This window comes from Crocuta crocuta, unplaced genomic scaffold (genome assembly GCF_008692635.1).
Source record: "Crocuta crocuta isolate KB4526 unplaced genomic scaffold, BGI_CrCroc_1.0 scaffold16, whole genome shotgun sequence".
NCBI classification, from domain to species: domain Eukaryota; kingdom Metazoa; phylum Chordata; class Mammalia; order Carnivora; family Hyaenidae; genus Crocuta; species Crocuta crocuta.
Window position 1 is genome coordinate 8,720,264 of NW_027531893.1, and position 20,342 is coordinate 8,740,605.

The following is a 20,342-nucleotide window of genomic DNA, read 5'->3' on the forward strand; positions in this document are numbered from 1 at the left end:
GCGAATGTTTCTTGAATTAATAATAATAAAAAGGACATGATCAGGAAATCTCCTGAATTCTCTTTATATCCTTAGTAAGCCATTTTTTTGTGTACCCTATAAGACCCAGACTGGCTCTTAATTATAAACTTCCAATTAAAGACCCGAATTAAGTTTAAGTAAATAATCACAGGGAAAACCTTCAGTTGCCATGACGACCCTCCGTTAGCTCCCATTTCCTGGACATCTGTTTACATTACTTGGCACAGCTTGAATAAACAGCCTTTGCTGACCAGCCCTCAGCCTCTGCAGCCTCCCCCCTCCCCGCCCCCCAGGCCCCCTCTGCCTGTTCCACATACTCCAGCCCCACCAGACGGAAGTTTCTCAAGGCCACCTGGCCCCCACCTGTCTCTGATTCACGACCCATGCCCTTCCCTCTGCTGCCCTCACATCCCCCAGTCTGTGTGAGGACGCGCCTGCCTGCAATAACCCCAGGAGAATGAACTAGTCCTCTTCCTTCTTTCTTTTCATTCTTTGTGAATTTACTGGTGTCATTCACGTTCCTTCCTCAAAGAAGAGAACCTCAGAGGAGACAAGAGTTGGGATTCTCGATTCTCACTTGGCTCACAACAGCTTACGAATGTAAAATGCCCAGGTGACTGGCTGCGTGGGATAATACAGAGTGAGGCTGATCAGACTTGGTTTCGTATTGACCGGCTCCCTGTAAATCCCATGCCTTGAAGGGTTGTCCTGGTGCCAGACGCTTTACCCAGACTCAGTGTGAGCACGAGAGAGTAAGGGCACAAAGCAGGCAGTTCGGTGTGTGAAGTGCACAGCTTTCGTTTAAGCCCAAAGGTATGGCTTGTCTCCACCAGAGGCCGCCCATATTTTACTTTAATGTTCGAAGTATACTGAATTCCCACAAGCTAATTAAAAATCAGACTGCTATGCCGGTAAGCATTCACTCTGTGAACTAATTTCTGCCAAACGGCCATAAATGTGTCCCCTGGTATGAAATTTAGACCTTCTTTCCCATCAGAAAAGAGCCATGCGGTTTAGTCCCCACCTCTTCATTTGAGAGAGAAGGAAACTGAGGCCCCACCCGGAAAGGTCAGTGGCCTTGACCGAGGCCCCGAAGCATCCTATGTGCTCCGCTGGGATTCTCCTTGCTCCCACCCCACCGTCCTCACCCACCCCTGCCCGCACTCGCAGCGCTGCACTCGGAACATCTGTATGATTGCTGAGTGCCGGGGGCTATTCCAGCACCGGATGGATATCCTTAGTCCTCATGGCAGCCCTACTGGGAAAGCACTGTTCTCACCCCATTTGCCAGGTGAGGGACTTGAGGACCCCAGGGTAGGCAGCAGCGTGCCGAGGTCCCTCACCCATCCTCCTCACCATGAGGCTGTGCCGCTCCAGGATGCTAAGAAGCAGCGTCCAGAGAAGGGACAGACGTGGAGGGAGTACCCAAGTGACAGGCAAGGGAATGTGTGCCTTTCCAACCAAAATAGCTTGGAGCCTGGAAACCCCAAAGGATTGGCAGAAACTGGGAAGCCTGTGCCGGGTCAGGAAGGGTCAGGAAGTATCAGACGAGCCAGCAAGCCCTCCGGAGAGGGGGCCTCGGCTTGGTTCTGGCCAGTGTCTGGGCTTCTTGCAAAATTCAGTTAAAAATGTCTCCTTCTGACTCCTCTCCTGGCCTTCTTCCCCTGCCATGGCCTCTGTTAAATTATATGTAATTGTTCCTTGCGTGGTTTCCCCCCACTGAGCAGGAGCTCCTGAGAGGAAAGGTCTTGCCCATCTCTGGGGCCCACTTGGCCAAGCCCAGGGTCTGGCACGAAGGAAAAGTACCCCAGGAATGTTTGAATGGAAAGTCTGAGACAGGGAAAGGAAAAGCGGGTGTAGATGGTTCTATCTACAAAGCCATTTTTTTTTGTTCCACAGCTGGCCTGCCTGGATCCAGGATCTGGGTTGACCATTAGCAAGAGAGATCAACCCCCACCCAGGAGGGGCCTTGAAGGTCAAACTCAGAGCCATTGACCAGAAGAGTTCCCTGCATTCTAGCCAGCATCTGTGCGTGCACAGATCCCCCACAGATGCCTTCTCTAGTGGCCTTAACAGTATAAACCCCACAGGTTTGGGGGAAATGCTCTAGCTCGTATACCCTGCCAGGAGGACTCTCCCTAGCCCAAGGAGGGACAGTCCCCTGGGCCCGGATCTGCTCCCTAGAATACCCTGGTGCACTTTTGTGATGAGCCACCAAGGGAAAGAAGATGTGACCCTGTCTTCAAGAACCTTCTATCTGGAGGGAGAAAGATGTGTCCATACAACCACTGCTCATCGGGAAAGATCACAAGATATTTTTCTGTACCTCATCTCATTTGCTCCTCACAGAGCCCCTGGGAAGTAAGCGGTGAATCCATTTTTCAGCTGAGGAGAAAAAACCAAAACCCTGAGGCTCAGAAAGGTCCCCTGGAGCAAGGACATTTCTGCCTCCTCCTTCATTGCACGGAGCTGTGTCGCCCAGTGCCTGGCACCTCGTAGCCACCGGGCAGAGACCAGCGCCCACCGGGCAGAGACCAGCGCTTGGTCCGAGCCCCGGTCAGCCTGACCACATCCTGTGGAGGGGCCCAGAGCAGAGAAACCATGGGGTGGGGGGTGGGTGGCGGGGCGCTGAAGCTCCTTTATCAGCCGCCGGGCCGCTGAGGAGTTAGCAGGAAGGAGGGAGCCGTTCCGAAAGTCGAAAGTCGATTCTGTGTTGGTCTGGCTTGTGGCGCACGGTGAAGAGTTTAGGTATTCAAATCTTTTCTTGGAAATCTCATGTATTCCATTCGGTGGCCTCAGAGTTAGGTAACTTTATTTACTCATGCTAAACAGGGCCATTTTCAGAGAGGAAATTCTGCAGTGTACCATGCAAATGTGGCATTCTGGAGAGATAAGTGTGGTCAGCAGAGCCTTATGACAATCAGATCGCAGTGCCTCTCGTGGCAGCCCAGTGTCACTTGATAAGAAAGAGGATGTGCCGTGTTCTACTTGGAATTGCTGCTCATTTGGATTCTGTTTCTGGTAATTACGTTTTCACCAACTTGTCTCTCTGTGAACTTTGTTTAGTACCAAGAAGGAACAGGGAATAAAGCTTTTTTTTTTTTTTTGCAAGTTGCAAAACAAAGTCTTCCTGAAGCCTTTGAGCAGCCAGAGGGAGCCTCCCCGCCCCCCACATCTGGACGAGAGGGAATGAGGGAAGTCAGGTTACCCCCTTCACGTTTTCCCAAGAAGAAAGTCTCTTGAGATACTCAAGGGGGAAAGATGAAGACATGTGATGGGTTTTCTTGGCCACCTTGTGAAAATAGGTCACGTTACTATACTAGACATGGCATGTGCTTTTCAAGCAAGAGAAAGGAAGTGGCCATGGAAAACCCCTCCTCTGAATGCAGATGGAGCTGAGCCCAGGCCCAGCACTGTCCCTAGCCTGTGGCACCTAGGACACACAGCCGGCCTCCCCATGCCTCAGGCTCCCCTGTCGAGAAAGGCACCAGTGCCTTCCTTCCATTTACAGCCACCGGGACATCGACCTGTCGTCGCTTGAGTCATTGCCTAAGGAACACATGACAAGCTTACGGACTCGTATGCAGAGTCAGCATTGACGGAGTGTCCTCGGTGGCCCCGCAGTCCGCGGGGTGCTGGTGGGATGCTGCAGGCTTAGGGATTGCTAGAAAGAGCGCTGCAGGTCACCCTGAGCCACACTCTCCCCACGCCTGCTCTCCAAGCACAGGAACCAGATACATTCTCACAGTGGGAGATCCTGGGGTGATCACACAAAGCGTGATATATAGGAGGTTAGAGTGAATAATCACATTGCAGGCGTTGATTGCCCAGCGGGGCCCCCCCCCCTCCTCCGCACCCCCTCTCTCCCGTGTCATGGAGGCCGCTATGTGCTAGTGTGGCTTTCCTAACAACCCAAGCAGGTCAGTGTAGCCCCCAGCATTTTATTTTGCAAAAAGCCCAGCACACCGCCGAGCTGAACGAATCGTCCGGCGTCCGGCCGCATGGCTCTATCTGACACCTTCTGGTTCCACCGCCAGCATTTTGCTCCACTCGTTTGACTGCATATCTGCTCCTCCACCCTCCAGCCCTTTCTTTCTTTTCTTTTTCTGACGTGTGACACATTGCAGGCATCAGTAAATACCCTTCTCCCTGAGTCCGTCAGCACGCGCATCAACCAAGTGGGGCCATAAGGTCGTTTTATTACCCTGGCCTACAGATGAGGCAGCCAGGTGCCTGGGGTCACGTGCCCAGGGTCCCCTCAACCAGAGGGGGGCAGAGCTACGTCTCCTTCCCGGGCGGGCAGCCCCCACGCCTGGCTCGTGGCTGTTCCCACGTGGCTCCCTCGCCTCGAGAGCCGTGGTTACGGGGAAGCCGAGTCGGAATGCAGTAGGTGTCTGAGCATGGATTTAGGTGGTTAGTTGCCTCTTGGTGCTCCTGGTAGGGGTGCGTGGAGAGGGGGCCCAAGGCCAGGTGGCCAGTGTGGCAGCTGTTGGGGTAGCTGCGCGGACCCGGCAGAAATGCAGAGCCAGCCGTTGGTCATAGATTCCCCCGGGCGACTGGATTCCAGCACACGTCCCAATATCTGCACCCCTAATTTCTCTTCCCCTTTGCAAATCCGAGGACCAACACCAGTACATTTTTCCTCCTTTATTCTTGGAGGGACCCGACTCCTGTGCCCGGCAGTAGAAATGTGCCAAGATCTGCTCTCCATCCAGGAAGCGTAGCACTTTACGGCTGCCCCCAGGCTGTGCTGGGAAGGAAGGCTTTAGGGAGCTTCAAAGAAGACAAAGTAATTGATTGCTACTTGGAGCAAATAACCCGTAAGCTGTCCGTGGGTTGATGGAGAAACAGTTACTTAATTTTCTTCAAAGGATTGATCTGACTGTCAGGAGAAGCAGCCAAGCTAATTGAGTGTGCTCGTTCACACCCTCCACGGAAACAGTTGCATCTCATTCTTCTTTTGACTTCAGAATGTCATGGGTCTCGCCTGGAGTCCCCCTGGCGTTAATCAGGCTCGAGAGGGCCTGGGGTTGCTCATGCAAGACCATTCTCCTTGGGTGGGTCTGTAGAATTTGCCAGGGCCCGGTCCCCGTCTCCCCCTGCACAAGTTCCCCTTTGCAGAGCCCTCAGGACTCGCGTGTGTGACTCTCTTCCGCCCCAGCGCGGCTATCGTTTTCATTTTGGTAGCGACTGTTGATGGAGCGGTGGCGCTCGGGAGATGGATCGCCCCCTCCTGCCCCGCCGGGCTTCTGACGGACCGCCCTGTGCTGCCTGGCCTGACTCTTCCCCCAGGCCCCCCCAGAGAGCCAGCCGGAGCCCAGTGAGTCATTCAGTCGCTTCCCAGCCGTGCATTACTGGTCAGTTACGGCCTCTCCCCTCGGCTGCATTCTGTCATCGGGGAGCCGCGCCAGGCTGGCTTTCCCCGGAGGCCCTGTCAGAGCTTTATTCACTGCCCCAGAGTACCTTCGGTGTCTCGCGCAGGCCCGTCTGCAGACACCGGCCCGGCTTGCCTGGCTCCCGCCATAGTTCCTGCTCCTGAACAGGGCCCGAGGGTGCACGAGCGCCCAGCCTGAGTCTGCCCTCCGGGGCAGGAGGGGGGAACCCCCGGGGTGGAAGCGAAGCAGCTTTTCCCCTTCTCCTAGGGAAGGGCCTAGGTCTGCCTCTTGAGGGGGCCACCAAGTGCCCGGTGAAGGGGAAGCTTCGCAGGAGCAGTCCTGGAGCACGCGGCTGACTCCGCGATGTCAGCCACCGGGAGATCAGAACCCCTGGGGCCTGCCTGTTGAGAGCTCAGCCGTCTGCCTCTCCCCCTGCCGGAGCCAGCCAGCATCCTGCACCCTCGAGAGCTAGCCCAGGTTGGGGCGCCCCCTTTCTGAGGGCAGCGAGGGTCAGTCCTCTGTCTGGCCCCATGCAGAGGACTAGAACCCACGTTACACAGTCAGCTTATCCAGGGTGGTGTGAAGGTCACATGTTCGCTCTGGCTTCCTGTCTCACCATGTCACTCTCAGTCATGTGTCCTTAGGAGGTCACTTGATGTTCTGCATTTGTGTCCTCTACGGTGAACCGCCTCACAGGATCCTGGGAGCACATCAGGTGGGAGCTCGGCACCCGGCTTCTCTGTGGGAGCCCTCCACAGCCGTTACGGGGCCAGCAGCCGTCGATAGGGGTCCCCTGTCCTCAGCCCCAGCCCTGACAGTCTTTCAGTATGCAGCTGCAGAGAACCACATCCCCTCTGGACAGAGCCGTCGACTCCAGGGAGGGTCCGTGATCCCGTCGTCTCAGCTAATCTTGACCTCACTAATCCCAGGCACGCCTGCACATCCCAGAAGAGAAAGCCAAGCCCTTCTTGGGCCGCATGTTTCTCGCAAAAGCCGTCCTGTGGCTGTCGGTGCACCAAGAGATCTGGTCTCCTACCGGCCATGAAGCCTCTCGATGGGCCTGGTGGCTGGGAATCGCAGGGTGACCCGCCTTCCCCAAGCAGTCCGGGGACCCGTCCTGACCTCTGGCTAATAGCAGGAGCGCGAGAGCCTTGGTAGTGATACAGACTTGCTACTCTGAACTCCAGCTGTGGTGGTGGTCCACGAATTGACCCTAAAGCCCAGAGTACTAGATCTCCAAGCCCTGGGATGCAGCTGGCTTGGAGCCCCCTCTCCTCCCCCCCGTAAGGATAAAGACTTCGCTTCTAAATGCATTTGGAGCCACCAACGCCAAGAATTAAATTACGGTATTGGCATCCATATTTTATCATGAAGGGATTATTTAAATACAGCAAAAGTCAATCAGCCCCATTTATTGCTCAGTAATGAGCTACAGCCTGTCAGAGGGAGTGTGGAGGAAGGCCTCAGCCCAGGGGCTGAGATGACAGCCGGCTGGGAAGGACCAGAAGACAGTAGCATCCCTCCATCTCATTGACACATCCTTCTTCAGTGCATCCCGCTGCCCAGAACCTTCCCGGGGGGTACAACGGCGAAGACACTGGCCAGGGCCCTGCCTTCCTGGGGCTTCTGTGTGGACAGGGAGCGGGGCTCCACCAGGTGGGAAGAGGTTAGATGGCATATTGGGGACTGGCAGGCCTTGGGGCGTGGTCAGGCGTGCGTTGGGTACATGTTGTGGAGAGTGACACGTTAAAGGGACAACCATGGATGGGGTTTGGGGGAGGGGGCCTCAGAGAGGCCAGGGGCCTTTGTCGCTCACCTCCCCACGACCCCACAGCAGTTCTGAGAAACAGCCCAAGACCATGAACCGTTTTCTCTCTCGGAAGAGGCTCGCTTAGTCTAGAGCCTGCATTCAGAAGGCGTGACTTTGCCCCGGGCAGGAGGGCTCTGACCAGCCGAATCGTGGCTCCAGAAAGCTAGGGTGCCACCCCGCAGCAGCCGCTGCTGGGGAAGGCCACACGGCTCGTGTCCGTGACGTGCGGCGGGCACGGCGAGTGGAACAGCCCCGGGCCTCTCTCCCGTCCCCTCGACGGCCCCGCCGGGGTCAGGTCTCGGTTTCTGAAGGGAGGAACCAGGGAGCCACAGAGGGAAGTGGCTTTAGGGTCACAAAGCTGTTAGTGGCAGAGCTTGAATTTAAGGCCAGGTCCCGCGGCCCCAAACCCAAGAGGCTTGTACTGACTCTGCGCCTCACGGTAAGGTTCCTTATCTCCTCCTCTCCCTCGGCGCCTTCGGTGGGCAAGTGTCCGCTCTGCTTGCCCTCCATCCCGCTGATCCCTGCAGAACCCTTCGCGCATCCCAGATGGCCAGCCCTGAGCTCTTTCCGTGACGCGGCATGCAGCCTCTCGGTGGTGCTGGAAGAATTCAGCCTTTTGGGTGTGCCCAGAATTGCAGTCCGTCTCAGCGATCACTCGTGCGATCCCGTACCACTAAGTGGCAGTCCCCCCTAGAAGTGAGTGGCTTCGAACAGCTAGGGGCACGCATCTCACTCACAGATCTGTAATTGCCCAGTGGGGCTCAGCGGCGCCCCTCTGCTCCACACGGCACCGGCTGGGGGCTGGCAGGTTGGACCGTGGGGCTTGCTCTGCGGCTGTGGGTATTGGGGCTTCTGCGCAGCATGGTGGATAGGTTGGTTCCAAGAGCGTTTGGAGACCTTGCCTCAGAAACCGTGTAGGGTCACGTCGACTGTCCTCTGTGGGTCCAGGGAATCACAGAGGCCCACCAAGTTTCCAGGAGAAAGGACAGAGACCCCAGCACGTGGTGGGAAGAGGGCCATGGCCTCGCTCTGAGAAGAGTGTAGGGCGGGGCTAGTGCTGGAGAGCATGGTCTATAAGGGGGTCCCTGGGGACTCAGTGAAACATCCAGCTCTTGATCTTGGCTGAGGTCGTGATCTACGGTTCATGGGTTTGAGCCCCACGCATTGGGCTCTGTGCTGACAGCATGGAGCCTGCTTGGGATTCTCTCTCTCCCTCTCTCTCTGCCCCTTCTCTACTCATACGTGTGTTCCTTCTCTCAAATAAATAAATTTTTTAAAAAAAAGGTCCATAAGAAAACCCATTTCACTGCCCCTCTGGCCCCTTCGATTACATCAGGGAGGTCGCAGATGGGCTCTAGTTTGTCTTTGAACTTGTATAACTCTTGGGTCTCTCTTTGTATCAAAAGAGCAGGCTTTCAGCTACAGTTTAACACAAAGGTCTTTTTAACCTGTTTTCGTGGTCACTTTGTTATATCTTTAATCTGGTTTTTCAGTCATGGTAATGATACGACATTTCCTTTTCAAATAAATAAATTTTAGTAAAACGTGAGTACTTCCAAGAGAAGTAAGCCCAGGCCCTCCTTGCTGCTATAGATTTAATCTCCTTTGCACATATGGACAAGGAGTTTCCTTCCTTTGCTGCCGGAAAAGCTTATAAACAACCTGCATGGCCATCAGCTGGGGAGTTGTTCAGTCACACAGGGTCATAGAGAGCGTGGCTGTGTGTGAATGTGTCACCAAGACGCGGGGTATGTGGCAGAAGCACTGGGCAGGGCATACGGCGGGCTCCCCTTTGTGACGGACAAGGTGGAGAGACCATCACCAGACTTGGAAATGTACAGGGTGGGGAGATCGCCCCTGGTGGGGCCTGGACAGGGAAGCCTTGATCATCCACCGTCAACAAGGTCACGGCTTTTTCAGTGGGACCACAGGAATGTGTCATGCAAAGAGAATGACCATCTCAACATCGTCAAATACAGTAAGACGGCAAATAAATGAAACAAAGGCAGTGAGTGCCTGGGAGTAGGAGGGACAGTCCTCTCTCCCTGAAGGGAGGCCCCCACCGGGAGGCAAGCCACACCCCCAGGGTCCCGGGCTCTGATGGAGACTCTGTGCTCCCACGCACTGTGTCTGTAGAGTGCACTTTCTCCCCAGATGCAGACTTGGTGTCCCCTGCGTTCTGTGGGCCTGAGCCCCGCGGGGGCACTGGCCAGCCTCGTCCCTCTCAGTCTGGCTGCCCAGGGCCGCACCCGGCCGGAGCTCCTGGGGCTCCCATGCGGCCGGCCAGTCTGGAAATGTGCATGCCTGCGTACCCAGAGGTGCCGTTGGAGAGACCCCAGCTTCTTGTCGTTCTCGATGCCTGTCCCTGCCTTCCAGATCAGGTAGAGCTGGCTGGCCACCAGCCCGGCCTGGTGCGGCTTCCCAACCCTTGCTGGCCCCAGAAGGGCCCGAGGCCTTTGTGGAGGGATGTGGAGAGAGATTCACTTTCCTCTTTGCTACTGCAGACAGCATAAAGTGACCTTGACCCCCCCACCCTCAATCCCATCTTGTCCCCCCCAGAAAGGCAATCACCGTGCACTCTGCCAGACATTTTCTCAACCCCTTCTTAACCACCCACACACTGGAACCCATAGAACATACACGGCACGGTTTGGTGAGGTTTAATTTTACACACATTGCGTTTCACTGCGCATGTCAGGCCACAGCTTGCTTTTTCCACTCGACAGTGTGTTCTTGACACTTGACCGTGTGAGATAGCCAGGGATCTGAGTCATTCCTTGTTACTGCCATGTGTTTTCACGCTGAATGAACGTGCACGTTTTTTGTGGATTTTTTTGTGTTTTTGGTTTTTTTTAGGCTCTCCCTTGTTGTAGGACGTTTGGTTCACTCTAGACCCCAAGCCTGCCATCAGCCTCCTGATTCATGCCTCTTGGCCCTTGTGTGTTTTTCTTGGGAACATACCAGTTGCCGGGTCACATGGTGCGAAAGTTTCAGTTTAAATAAACAATGCTAATTTGCCCTTTCAAAATATCTATGTTAATTTGTTCTCCTAGAAATCTTGGGAAATCATTCAGTTTTTCTGTGTCCTCACCAGTTCTCACCTCCCAGTTGCTGGGTAGAAGGTGGTATTTTGTTTAAAATTGTTTTCCTGTGTTCTCCTGAGGTCAAGCGAGCGCCTTTGTGTGGGTTTCTTTCCTGGCCGTCGCCATTCTCTTCTCTCTGAATGGCCCCTGGGAGTCCTTCACCATTTACCACAAGATCTTTTGTCTCTTGGAGGTATTTTGCAAATACTTCACGGAGTCTGTAAAGTCATTTGTTATATAGGAGTTAAGTGTTAATGTTGCTGTAATCAGTTGCCCATCTTGTATTTATTTATTTTTGTCTGTGTTGATTCTCCTTTTTTATTTGTGTATTTTTTTAATGTTTATTTTTGAAAGGGAGACAAAGTGCAAGCAGGGGAGAGGCAGAGAGAGAGGGAGGCACAGAATCCGAAGCAGGTTCCAGGCTCTTACCTGTCAGCGCAGAGCCCGCTGTGGGGCTTGAATTCATAAACCATGAGATCATGACCTGAGCTTAAGTCCAATGCTTAACCACCTGAGCCCCCCAGACACCCTCTTACTTTTTTTTTTTTAAAGAAACCGTGCCCTGCCCCTAAGATCACATGGGAATTCTATATTGTCTTCTGTCAATTTTTATTTTACTTTATTTTATTTTACTTTATTTTATTTTATTTTATTTTTTGAGAAAGAGAGAGAGTGATTGTGGGAGGGGCAGAGAGAGGGGGAGACAGAGAATCGGAAGCAGGCTCTGTGCCGGCAGAAGAGACCCGATGCAGGGCTCAAACTCATGACTGGTATGATCATGACCTGAGCCAAAGTCATATGTGTTACCAACTGAGCCACCCAGGCGCCCCTGTAAAATTTTACACTAGAACCCTAGGCCCTCTGCCTCTTGAAACAGTGGAGTTCGTGGGGAGGGACCCAGGAGGTTCACCTGGGCAGCAAGATCCAGGCAGTGGCAGTGCTGCCCGGGCCACAGGCCATTCCTGGAGTCACGCAGAGAGGCTCATAAGGTCCCCGCACCCTGACAGTTCTCCCCATGTCCCTACATCCCTCCCAGTACCTCTGCACTGACGGCTCCTCTGTTGTGGGGCAAAATCCGGGGTGCCCGCATGGACTGGACCGTGGGTGGGACTGGGTTCCATTCAGCAGCCCCTCCGCTGGGTCCCCCTCCACCAAGACATCTAGACAGGAGCAGACAGCCCTGTCCCCAGGGCTTTAGATGAGAATACCCATAGCCAGTGTGGGCGCAGCCGGGGGCTGAGGTGGGGAAGGAGTTCCCCAGGGTGACACCCGGAAGCCCACAGATGAGCCCCGACAGCATTCCGTGGTCTCCCTGGAGGAAGCCCACCTCGTTTCCCTTTAACCACCCCCAAAGCTTCTGAAAAGCCCGAGGCCCCCTGACTCTGGAGGTCCTGGCTCCCCAGGGCTGGACAGTTGTCTTTTACTTTTCTTATGAAATCCCTCACGGGGTGGAGGAGTGTTGATGTCTCAATTGCATTTCTGAACGTCGTTCTGCTTTGGGGTTTTGTCCTTCCTTTTTTGTTCTTGGGGGCAGAGATAGCGGGTCATCCCCCCCTTGAAGCTCTTAGGGACCCCAGGCTTTAAGAGGGGGTGGCCTGCCCACAAAGCCCCCTGTTGCAGACAAAACCCCACTGACACCGCTACCCACGGCTGTGTCTGCTTTCCCCAGTCACACCGTGAGGGTGAGGGGCGCGTCTTCTGTGGATGTGAAGAGAGAGGAAATCCCAGGATCCCTGCTCCCTGCTTGTAGGCAGGCAGGGGATGGAGGAAGAGGAAAAAGGAAAGAAAAAGCACCCCTTATCATTTTGTTTTCTGTTTAGAAAAGTAAAAGATTGTTGTTGAGGAAAATGTTTTAAGTACCGAGGAAAGAAAATAAACTCTACATGCTGCAAAGAACATGCTGGAAAAAAATGAGCATACTGGCTTCCACTGCTGAATACAGAGGGCCAGTAGGGACGCTAGACATTCTGGATGACACACAATTTTTAGACATCTTCTAAGGTACTTGGCTGGGTCGTTGGGAAAGAGGCAAGATGTGTGCTACAGAATACGAAGAAAGCAGGGGGTTAATCCCACGGGTGCTGGTGTTTGTCGTGGGGCCACTGGCCATCCTAGGCGGGCCCTGCCCTGTGAGAACACGCAGACACGAAGCGCTTCAAAGCCCAGAGTAGGTACTGGAAGCCACCCCCACAAAGCCGCAATCCTGAACGGATTTGCTTTCAGAGGGTTAAACGGAGCCATGTGTGGGAAGGCGGTGGAGAGCAAGGAGAGCTGACCCGTCCTCCCTAGGTCCTAATGGAAAGTAAAAAGGGGGGGGGGGCGGTAAAAACTTGGGGAGTGCCTGAGTCCAGGTCTGTCATCCGGTGTGTCTGGGGTCAAGAGTTCTGCTCTCTGTGTTCCCTTCCCTCCCCTCCGCCACCCGCCCGCCTCCAGTAGCATAAGCCAAGTATGTGCTTACAGCGCTCTCGATGGAACCCATCGGGGCGCTTCAGGTACCCCACAGCTGGGATGTAGTAACGCACAGCTGCAAATCTGCTGAAACTCCAGCTGTGCATTCAAAATGGGCGCATTTTATGGTATATAAATTATAACCCAGTAAAGCTGCTTCAAAAAAAAAAAATCTACCATTCTTGTAATCAGAAGCGTCTCCTAATGTTTCAGTTTTATTTTCTGCATTTGTATTTTCTTTGTAAGGATACTTCTTTTAAAAAATATCAGAATAATGCAGTTCTCACCCTTTTCTATTTCGAATTTCAGTGTCTTTTCCAATGTCGTTGCGATGACTTGTAAGTAGGATTTTATACTTGGGTTTTTAATATTTACTCTAAACATCTCGAGTAGTTGCTTATTTTAAAATAATTTCAAGGAGGGGCGCCAGGGTGACTCAGTCAGTTGAGCGTCAGACTCTTGGTTTCAGCTCAGGTCGTGATCTCACGGTTCGTGGTTTAAGCCTCAAGTCAGGCTCTGCACTGAGCATGGAGACTAGGAATCTCTCTCTCCCCCTCTCTTTCTGCCCCTCCCCTGCGCACATGTTCTGTCTCAAAAAACAAATATTTAAAGTAATTGCAAGGAATACAGTGGTATATATAGCGCAAAAATTTAAGTTCTCCCATCGATGCCCCCACGCCACATATGCACTCCCCCACCCCCCGTCCATTCTCACTTCCCTTTCCATAGGCAACCCTTCTTCACAGTTTGGTTAAACATAATTTGTAAATGAGTATATAATTTTGCATGTGATGGGGAAAAAATCATACTCAAATTTTTCCCCTATTTGGGGACATTTAGGTTGTTTCCTCTTTTGGCTATTTAAAAGAAATGTGGCAGAGAATTCCAGTGGAGGAAATTCAAAGCAGATGGTGGATTTAACAGTCTGTCTTACTCGGGTGAGGTCAAAGCCATCAAGGACAGGTACTAAATTCGACCTCGAATTTGATAATAACTTCCAAGTAAGAGAAGGGGCCTAGCATATGGTGAGGAGTCTGTGTTAAATGCCTCACCAGTCTGTTCTCATTTAAAGCGCCAGACATCTTGGGGCGCCTGGGTGGCTCAGTCGGTTGAGTGTGCAACTCTTGATTTCAGCTCAGGTCGTGATCCCAGGGTCACGGAGTCTAGCCCCCTCTTGGGGTCTGTGCTGAGTGTGGAGCCTGCTTCAGATCCCAGCTCCCCCTCTCTCTGCTGCTCTGCACCTCATGCTCTCTCTTTCACAAAATAAATACGTATATAAAGCACCAAACATGTCAAAATAAGGGAGGTTATTCCCATCATACAGGTGGAAAACTGTGATTCAGAGGGGCTGAGTACACCATCTAGTACAAATGTCAGCTCTGAGTTGCCAGACACCAGACTGGAAGTATGATGGTTCTAGAACCAAGCAAGGCGCTTTGTCTTCCTGCGCCTTCCGCTCATTCAGGCAGACACCGTCACAGCTGCCACCCATCATCTGTCTGCAAGGAAGCCCTGAAATGTTACCAGGATTCTCGATTGGTTTTTCTTAGCTACAGTTTGAGCGCCTGGTGCACAGTAAACATTGTACTGATCACGTCTCATGTTGTTTATTCCGCCGTCAGTTTGAGAGGGGTGGGCGTCATCCCTAGCGGCGCATCATGACTCAGAGGAGGGACTTGGTCTCCGGTGTGCATGTGCCTCCAGGTCTGGGCGGCTGCTACCCCACGGGTCTCCATCAGCTGGACCGCTGGACTGCCCCTCATTTTGTGCTGCCTCTGCCTGTTCCCAGACAACAGCGACCTGATCGCATGCACGGTGATCACCAAGGATGGCGGAATGGTCCAGCGATTCCTGGCTGTGGATATTTACCAGATGAGCTTAGTGGAGCCCGATGTGTCCAGACTTGGCTGGGGAGTGGTCAAGTTCGCAGGCCTGCTACAGGTATGATGGCCAGGAGCCCCGGGAGCTTTTCTTGGTTAGCTGCACACACACACACACACACACACACACACACACACACACACGTGTGCACAAATCATCTGTCTCTACAGTTCATTTCTGATGACACAAGGACTACGTGAACAGATTGTCATTGGAAAAGTGAAAACACTGCACAGATAAGGGTCAAGTGTGCCTTGACCCAAACCCTCAATTCTTAAACTTGCTCCTGCATTATCGGTATGCGCCTTCCAGCGCTGGTGCCCTGCCAAATGCACATATAAATATAACTGCATGCGCTGTTTATAAACACTGTGTGCACACACTTGAGAGAGTGTGTGTGAGTGTGTGTGTGTGTTTAATAGTGTCACACTGAACGTATTCTAAACCTTTTTTTTCCTCCCCACGCGATATATGTCTTAGGGCTGACCACGTTAGCATACGCAGACTTCCCCAGTAATTCTTTTAACCACTGCATGACCACGCCCGGGCCCTGTGGCTGTTGCCAGCCCGTTACCTTTACAGACAACGCTGCCTTGAACCGAATGGTCCTTCCTTCCACGTGCACTTGAGCGAAGGTTTCCCTTGTGAATTCCAAGAAGCTGGGGTGTGCCTGTTTTCAGTGCTCGTGGGCACCGCCACATTTCCTCTCTAAAGCGACTGTTGCCACCGGCAATTGAAACATTGCCTCGTCCTCACCCCTGCTCTAGCAGAGGCGGGCTCCACATGGCCAAGCGCAAGTTGGGACATGGGCTTTCTTACCGTTTGTCTGCATGATGGGTGCCTAATGTCAGCTCCACAGCTGACTGGAGCAAAGAACCAGGAGTGTTGGAAGCAGCCTTCCAGCCCCTCGCCGCCGGTCACACAGCCCCACCCCCACCCCCGGCCCTGGACGTGCAGGAAACTCTTCCAGGCCCTAGACTTGCCCTGCCCTGAGGCAGTCCCTTCCCTTGCTGGGCAGTCCCGGGCACCGGCCAGGTCCCCCTCCGCATGGTGTGACCTGCTAGCAGTACCACTCTCTGCGGGAGCCACCCATGTGTTAGAGGATGCAGTTGCAACCTTTTCCCCGACCTCCTCTTTTTCAAGATCTTTCCCTTTAAAAAATGTCTTTTCCAGAGGGGGACGCAAGAAACTATATGAAGAATCTTCCATTTAAAAAGAAAAAAAAAGGGGCGCCTGGGTGGCTTAGTCGGTTAAGCATCCGACTTTCGCTTAGGTCATGATCTCGTGGTTCNAAAAAAAAAAAAAAGAAAGACCTCCCTGTAAGAGGTTGTCCATTTAGGTGACTTAGTGCTTCTTATTTATCTAGACTTATGATCAATTCCCTTTAGAATTTAGTGTCAGGAAAGTGTTTTTCTCCCTGGAAGGATTAGTACATGTCCTCCGTTCAGATGACGAAAGCCACCTAACCTTTCCATTTGGTCGCCTTCCAGTGGCTGCTATTTATTTGTCAGGCCATGCCTGCGTGCCAGGTTCTCCACCTTCAGTGTGGGACAGCTCACTGAATGCACACTGCAGCAGTTTGCGGCAGATGTCATTTCCCAGGAGCCTGGGCCCGACTTACGGCCCGACTTACGTGAGCCTTCTTGGCCTGTCCCCCGCCTCCTCCAGCACGTCCGGCTCCCGCGTCTGTCTCCTGCCTCGTGCCTTTACCTCGCGGCACCTCAGGCTCTTGTGGGAAGCAGATTCTGTACACGGAAAATCCTTCCGAAGGGTTTAGATGGGATTCGTCCTTACCACGCTTGCTCTGGGGAGTGTCTTCTGCACCTTCCACATGCCGCTTCCTTCACGTGCCCCGTCCCTTCTCGGGGTTAGCATTCTCTGGTAGGGACCAGAAATTCTGGTTTATTCCCTCTAGTATTCTCGGAGGAGCTGCTGGAGTTCGGCTCTTTGAGTCCCAGTGGCCCCTTGAAGACGCTGGTGCACCCGTTTATTCACTAGCTAAGCCAGGTCTCCGCGGGCAGGGTCCCCGCCCCCACAGCCAGCACGGGCTCGCCGTGAGCACCTGTGCTGCCTACCGTGTCCCGTCCACGAGGCCTGGGCTGGTCCGGGAGGCTGCTCTTCTGGGGTAAAGGCAATTTTGGGGGAACTTGGGGAACCTCTTTTCTTTTCTTTTTTTTAAGACTCTATTTATTGGGGCACCTGGGTGGCTCACTCCGTTGGCTAAGCGTCTGACTTCAGCTCAGGTCATGATCTCTTGGTATTTGAGTTTGAGCCCTGTGTTGGCCTCAGTGCTGACAGCTCAGAGCCTGGAGCCTGTGTGTGTGCGTATGTCTCTCTCTCTCTGTCCCTCACCCAGTCATGTTCTGTCTCTCAAAAATAAATATTGAAAAAAAAACCCACTCTATTTATTTAAGTACTCTCTACACACCCACCGTGGGGCTTGAACTCACAACCCCAAGACCAAGAGTCGCATGGTCTTCTGACCGAGCCAGACATGGGGAACCTCTTTCTTGATGAGACGAGATCCCATGGCTTCTGAGCCACCACCCTCCTCCTGAACCTAACGAACACCCTTGCTTTTGCCCCTTCCCCCGCAGGACATGCAGGTGACTGGTGTGGAGGATGACAGCCGTGCCCTGAACATCACCATCCACAAGCCTGCGTCCAGTCCCCACTCCAAGCCCTTCCCCATCCTCCAGGCCACCTTCGTCTTCTCGGACCACATCCGCTGCATCATCGCCAAGCAGCGCCTGGCCAAGGGCCGCATCCAGGCGAGGCGCATGAAGATGCAGAGGATAGCTGGTGAGTAGCCGGCCCTGGCGGATGTCCTCAGAGCCCTCGGCTCTCGCTCTGACCTCTAGGGGAGGACACTGGTGGTTTAGGACTTACTTGCACTTTGGTGAGAGGACAGAGGATCTGCCCAGGTGTGTGATTTCTAGAGAGTTTCTGGGGCCCTATGGAGGCAAAGGAGAACCCTCCCCAGCCAAGCAACGGGCCCCTAACAGACAGGTGTCAGTGTGGGATGGCTGTTCGCACGCCTGCACACAGGAACTTTCTAGCTTACATGTACTAAATGCTTGGACGTTCCTCTACCACCTTGGATCCTCAGGCCTTAAGATCAGTAGGGTCTGTTTGTCCATTTTACAGAAGAGTAAACCGAGGTTCTGTGACTTGCCTAGAGTCACACCCACAGGTAGTTGGCAGGAGCCCAGTGCGGCACTTCCTCCTTGAAGCCCACCCCTTGCCCCCTCCTTCCAGCTCTCCTGAGAGGCAGCCCTGCCGGGCGAGGGGGCCACAATGACCCAGCACTAGATTCGGAAGTCGCACATTCCACAGGCACTGTGGTGAATTTGTTGGGGGGCCTCACGCCGTGCTGAGCAGGAAGGCACGAGCTTTCTTAGAAATAAAGGCTCTGTAACAAGGGTGTTCCATTCATCGGGGCCGACGGCCGGCTCTCCCCCAGGGGAGAAGGCTTTCTCTCAACTCCCACAATTATAAATAGTCTTTCTCCAGACACCAACGCCTTTCAGTTCAAGCACCAATGGTCACCCCGGTGCAGTTGCTGGGAGGAACTCCTTGGGGAGCCAGAGGGATGCGTTCTAAAGGGATCACCTAAAAATAAACCCTTGGAGCTCCAGGTTTCTGGACACCGTAGATTAGGTTATTTGCCGTGCGCGCCCCGTTGATTTGCACAGGACTGCGTCCCATGCGTACCTCGTTTTATTTCTCACTTAGCTGAAACTTGGCCTATAAAATCATTAGAGAAGCATTTTGTAATGTGCAAAGTGACTTAAATCATTCAGTCTGTCCTCTTAAGATTTATTTTCAGAAGGTGGTGGTTGTTGCTGTTTTTTTTTAACGTAAAGCAATTTCTCACCGCTGGCACGAACACTAAATACTTCATTTGGAAATTGAGAATTACGCTGTAAAGTGGCTGTTAGAACGAACGCCTCGGGTATGCCTTAAATCGATTTTAAAAGCCCCTCCAAATTGCTCTATCATGAGATTTGTTTACGGGAGGAAAGATAGCGACGGTGACAGATAAGCACAATCTCATAAATACACACGCGCGTGCGCAGATACGTTCTCCCTCACACATGCTCCCCCGTCCGCATCCAAGCTTTCAGGGCAGAATGGGCCCCGTTTGCTTTGGGGTCTAAAATCGTACCCACGGCTCAGCCTCGCTAAGGGTCTTTTGCACGCGGAAGCTGAGAATTCGAGGTGGAGACTGGCTGGCATCCATTTCTGGCTCCCTCGCCAAGCACCACTGTGTCCTGAGCTCGCGCAGGACCTCCCTGTCACGCCAGTCCCCCCCCTTTCAAGGCCGCCGGCCGCCTGCTTGGCACTGTCCCGAGTGACACGCCTGGCAGGGGTGCCTGCCCCGCCGGCTACCGCCCACCCTGCCCACAGCCCTGTCACCCACACCCCCGGCCCCCACGACGAGCATGAACCACGGTGTTGTTTGAACATAGCCCTCCTGGACCTCCCGATCCGGCCGACGACTGACGTCCTGGGGTTTAGACTTGGCTCCTCTTCCACCCAGCACCTGCCTTTCCGCTTCTACGACCAGTGCCGCCGGGGCAGCAGCGACCCCACCGTGCAGCGCTCTGTGTTCGCATCAGTGGACAAGGTGCCAGGTAAGCTGCCCTGTCCCTGCGCCGCCTCGCGTCCCTGCGCCGCCTCGTGTCCCCGCCCGCGTGAGCCCGTGTGAGCAAGCCTCCCTTCCCGCCTCAGAGTCCCATCGGCTGGAAGCACCCATTTCTTAGAATTCGTCAAAGTAGAGCTCAAGATGAAACACAAGCCCTAGAAATAAATCTTGGCTTTCCGTTTGAGGATCTGTCTCCTGGCTTTGGTGTTCCAGAGATTTTCTGGGGATGTGGAAGAACTTCTCAGAATTGAGACTAAGAAGTTTCTTGGAAATTTCTTGGAAATACTCAGATTGTTAGTAATGAGGTTGTGGGGAAGCGATTTCCTTCTCCATGTGAGATGACTAGAGAGGCCGTGTGTACAGTTCCTGTTCCAGGCCCGGAAGAAGTGAGAGCCCGTGCCAGGGCCTCCCATCTGGGAGCTGGGAGCACCCCTCCCACTCTCTCCAGAGCTCCTGTCCCCAGAAAAGAGAAATAGGAGAAGAAACTTCAAGGGCCACTTCTCCAGAAGGGCTGGCAGCCTCGCCCCTTCCTGTTCCGATGCGTCCCCCTTACATAAGTCCGCGTGTGCACCCCAGTCCTTCGAAAGAGAACCTCGCTCTTGATTACAGAGCTTCCTAAAGTTGGCCCGGCGGCCCCTGCAAGCATGTAGGGTTTCGAACTTGCACTGAAATGTTGCAGAATGTTATCAAAGGCAGTTGCTGATTGAAGAAGAGCTGTTGATTTAGAATCCCGCAACAAGGACCTGTCCAAAGTCAGGGTCCTTGTTTTCCCTGCACTCCATGACGTATCCTATATTCATTCTTTAATTTCTTTGAATTCCTCTTAGAGATATGTATACCGTAAGTGTACGATATTTTAAAACGCAAACAGGACGTGATAAAATGAGAAATAAGTCAGCGTTGCCCCAGAAGTGATCACTGTTAACGGTTTCTTGCCTGTCCTTCCAGAAATGTTCATTTGTACGCCGTCCACGTTTTTTTCTTGTCTGTTTTTACACGTGGAGTCGTACCGTCTGTGGGATTCTGCACTTTGCCTTTTTTCACGTGTAATTCGGTGTGACAGGCCAACGCGTGTT

The 20,342-nt window shown here is 53.3% G+C and overlaps 1 protein-coding gene across 4 annotated transcripts in view; it reads left to right on the top strand.

The window, feature by feature from the left end:
* CLEC16A (C-type lectin domain containing 16A) overlaps nt 1-20,342 on the top strand; it is a 198,359-nt gene that overhangs the window by 131,240 nt on the left and 46,777 nt on the right. For all 4 annotated transcript variants that reach the window (XM_077773315.1, XM_077773316.1, XM_077773317.1 and 1 more), the window contains exons 19-21: nt 14,527-14,678; nt 17,216-17,420; nt 19,091-19,255. In XM_077773315.1, the coding sequence (XP_077629441.1) occupies nt 14,527-14,678; nt 17,216-17,420; nt 19,091-19,255 (522 nt within the window). The remainder of the gene's footprint in view (nt 1-14,526; nt 14,679-17,215; nt 17,421-19,090; nt 19,256-20,342) is intronic.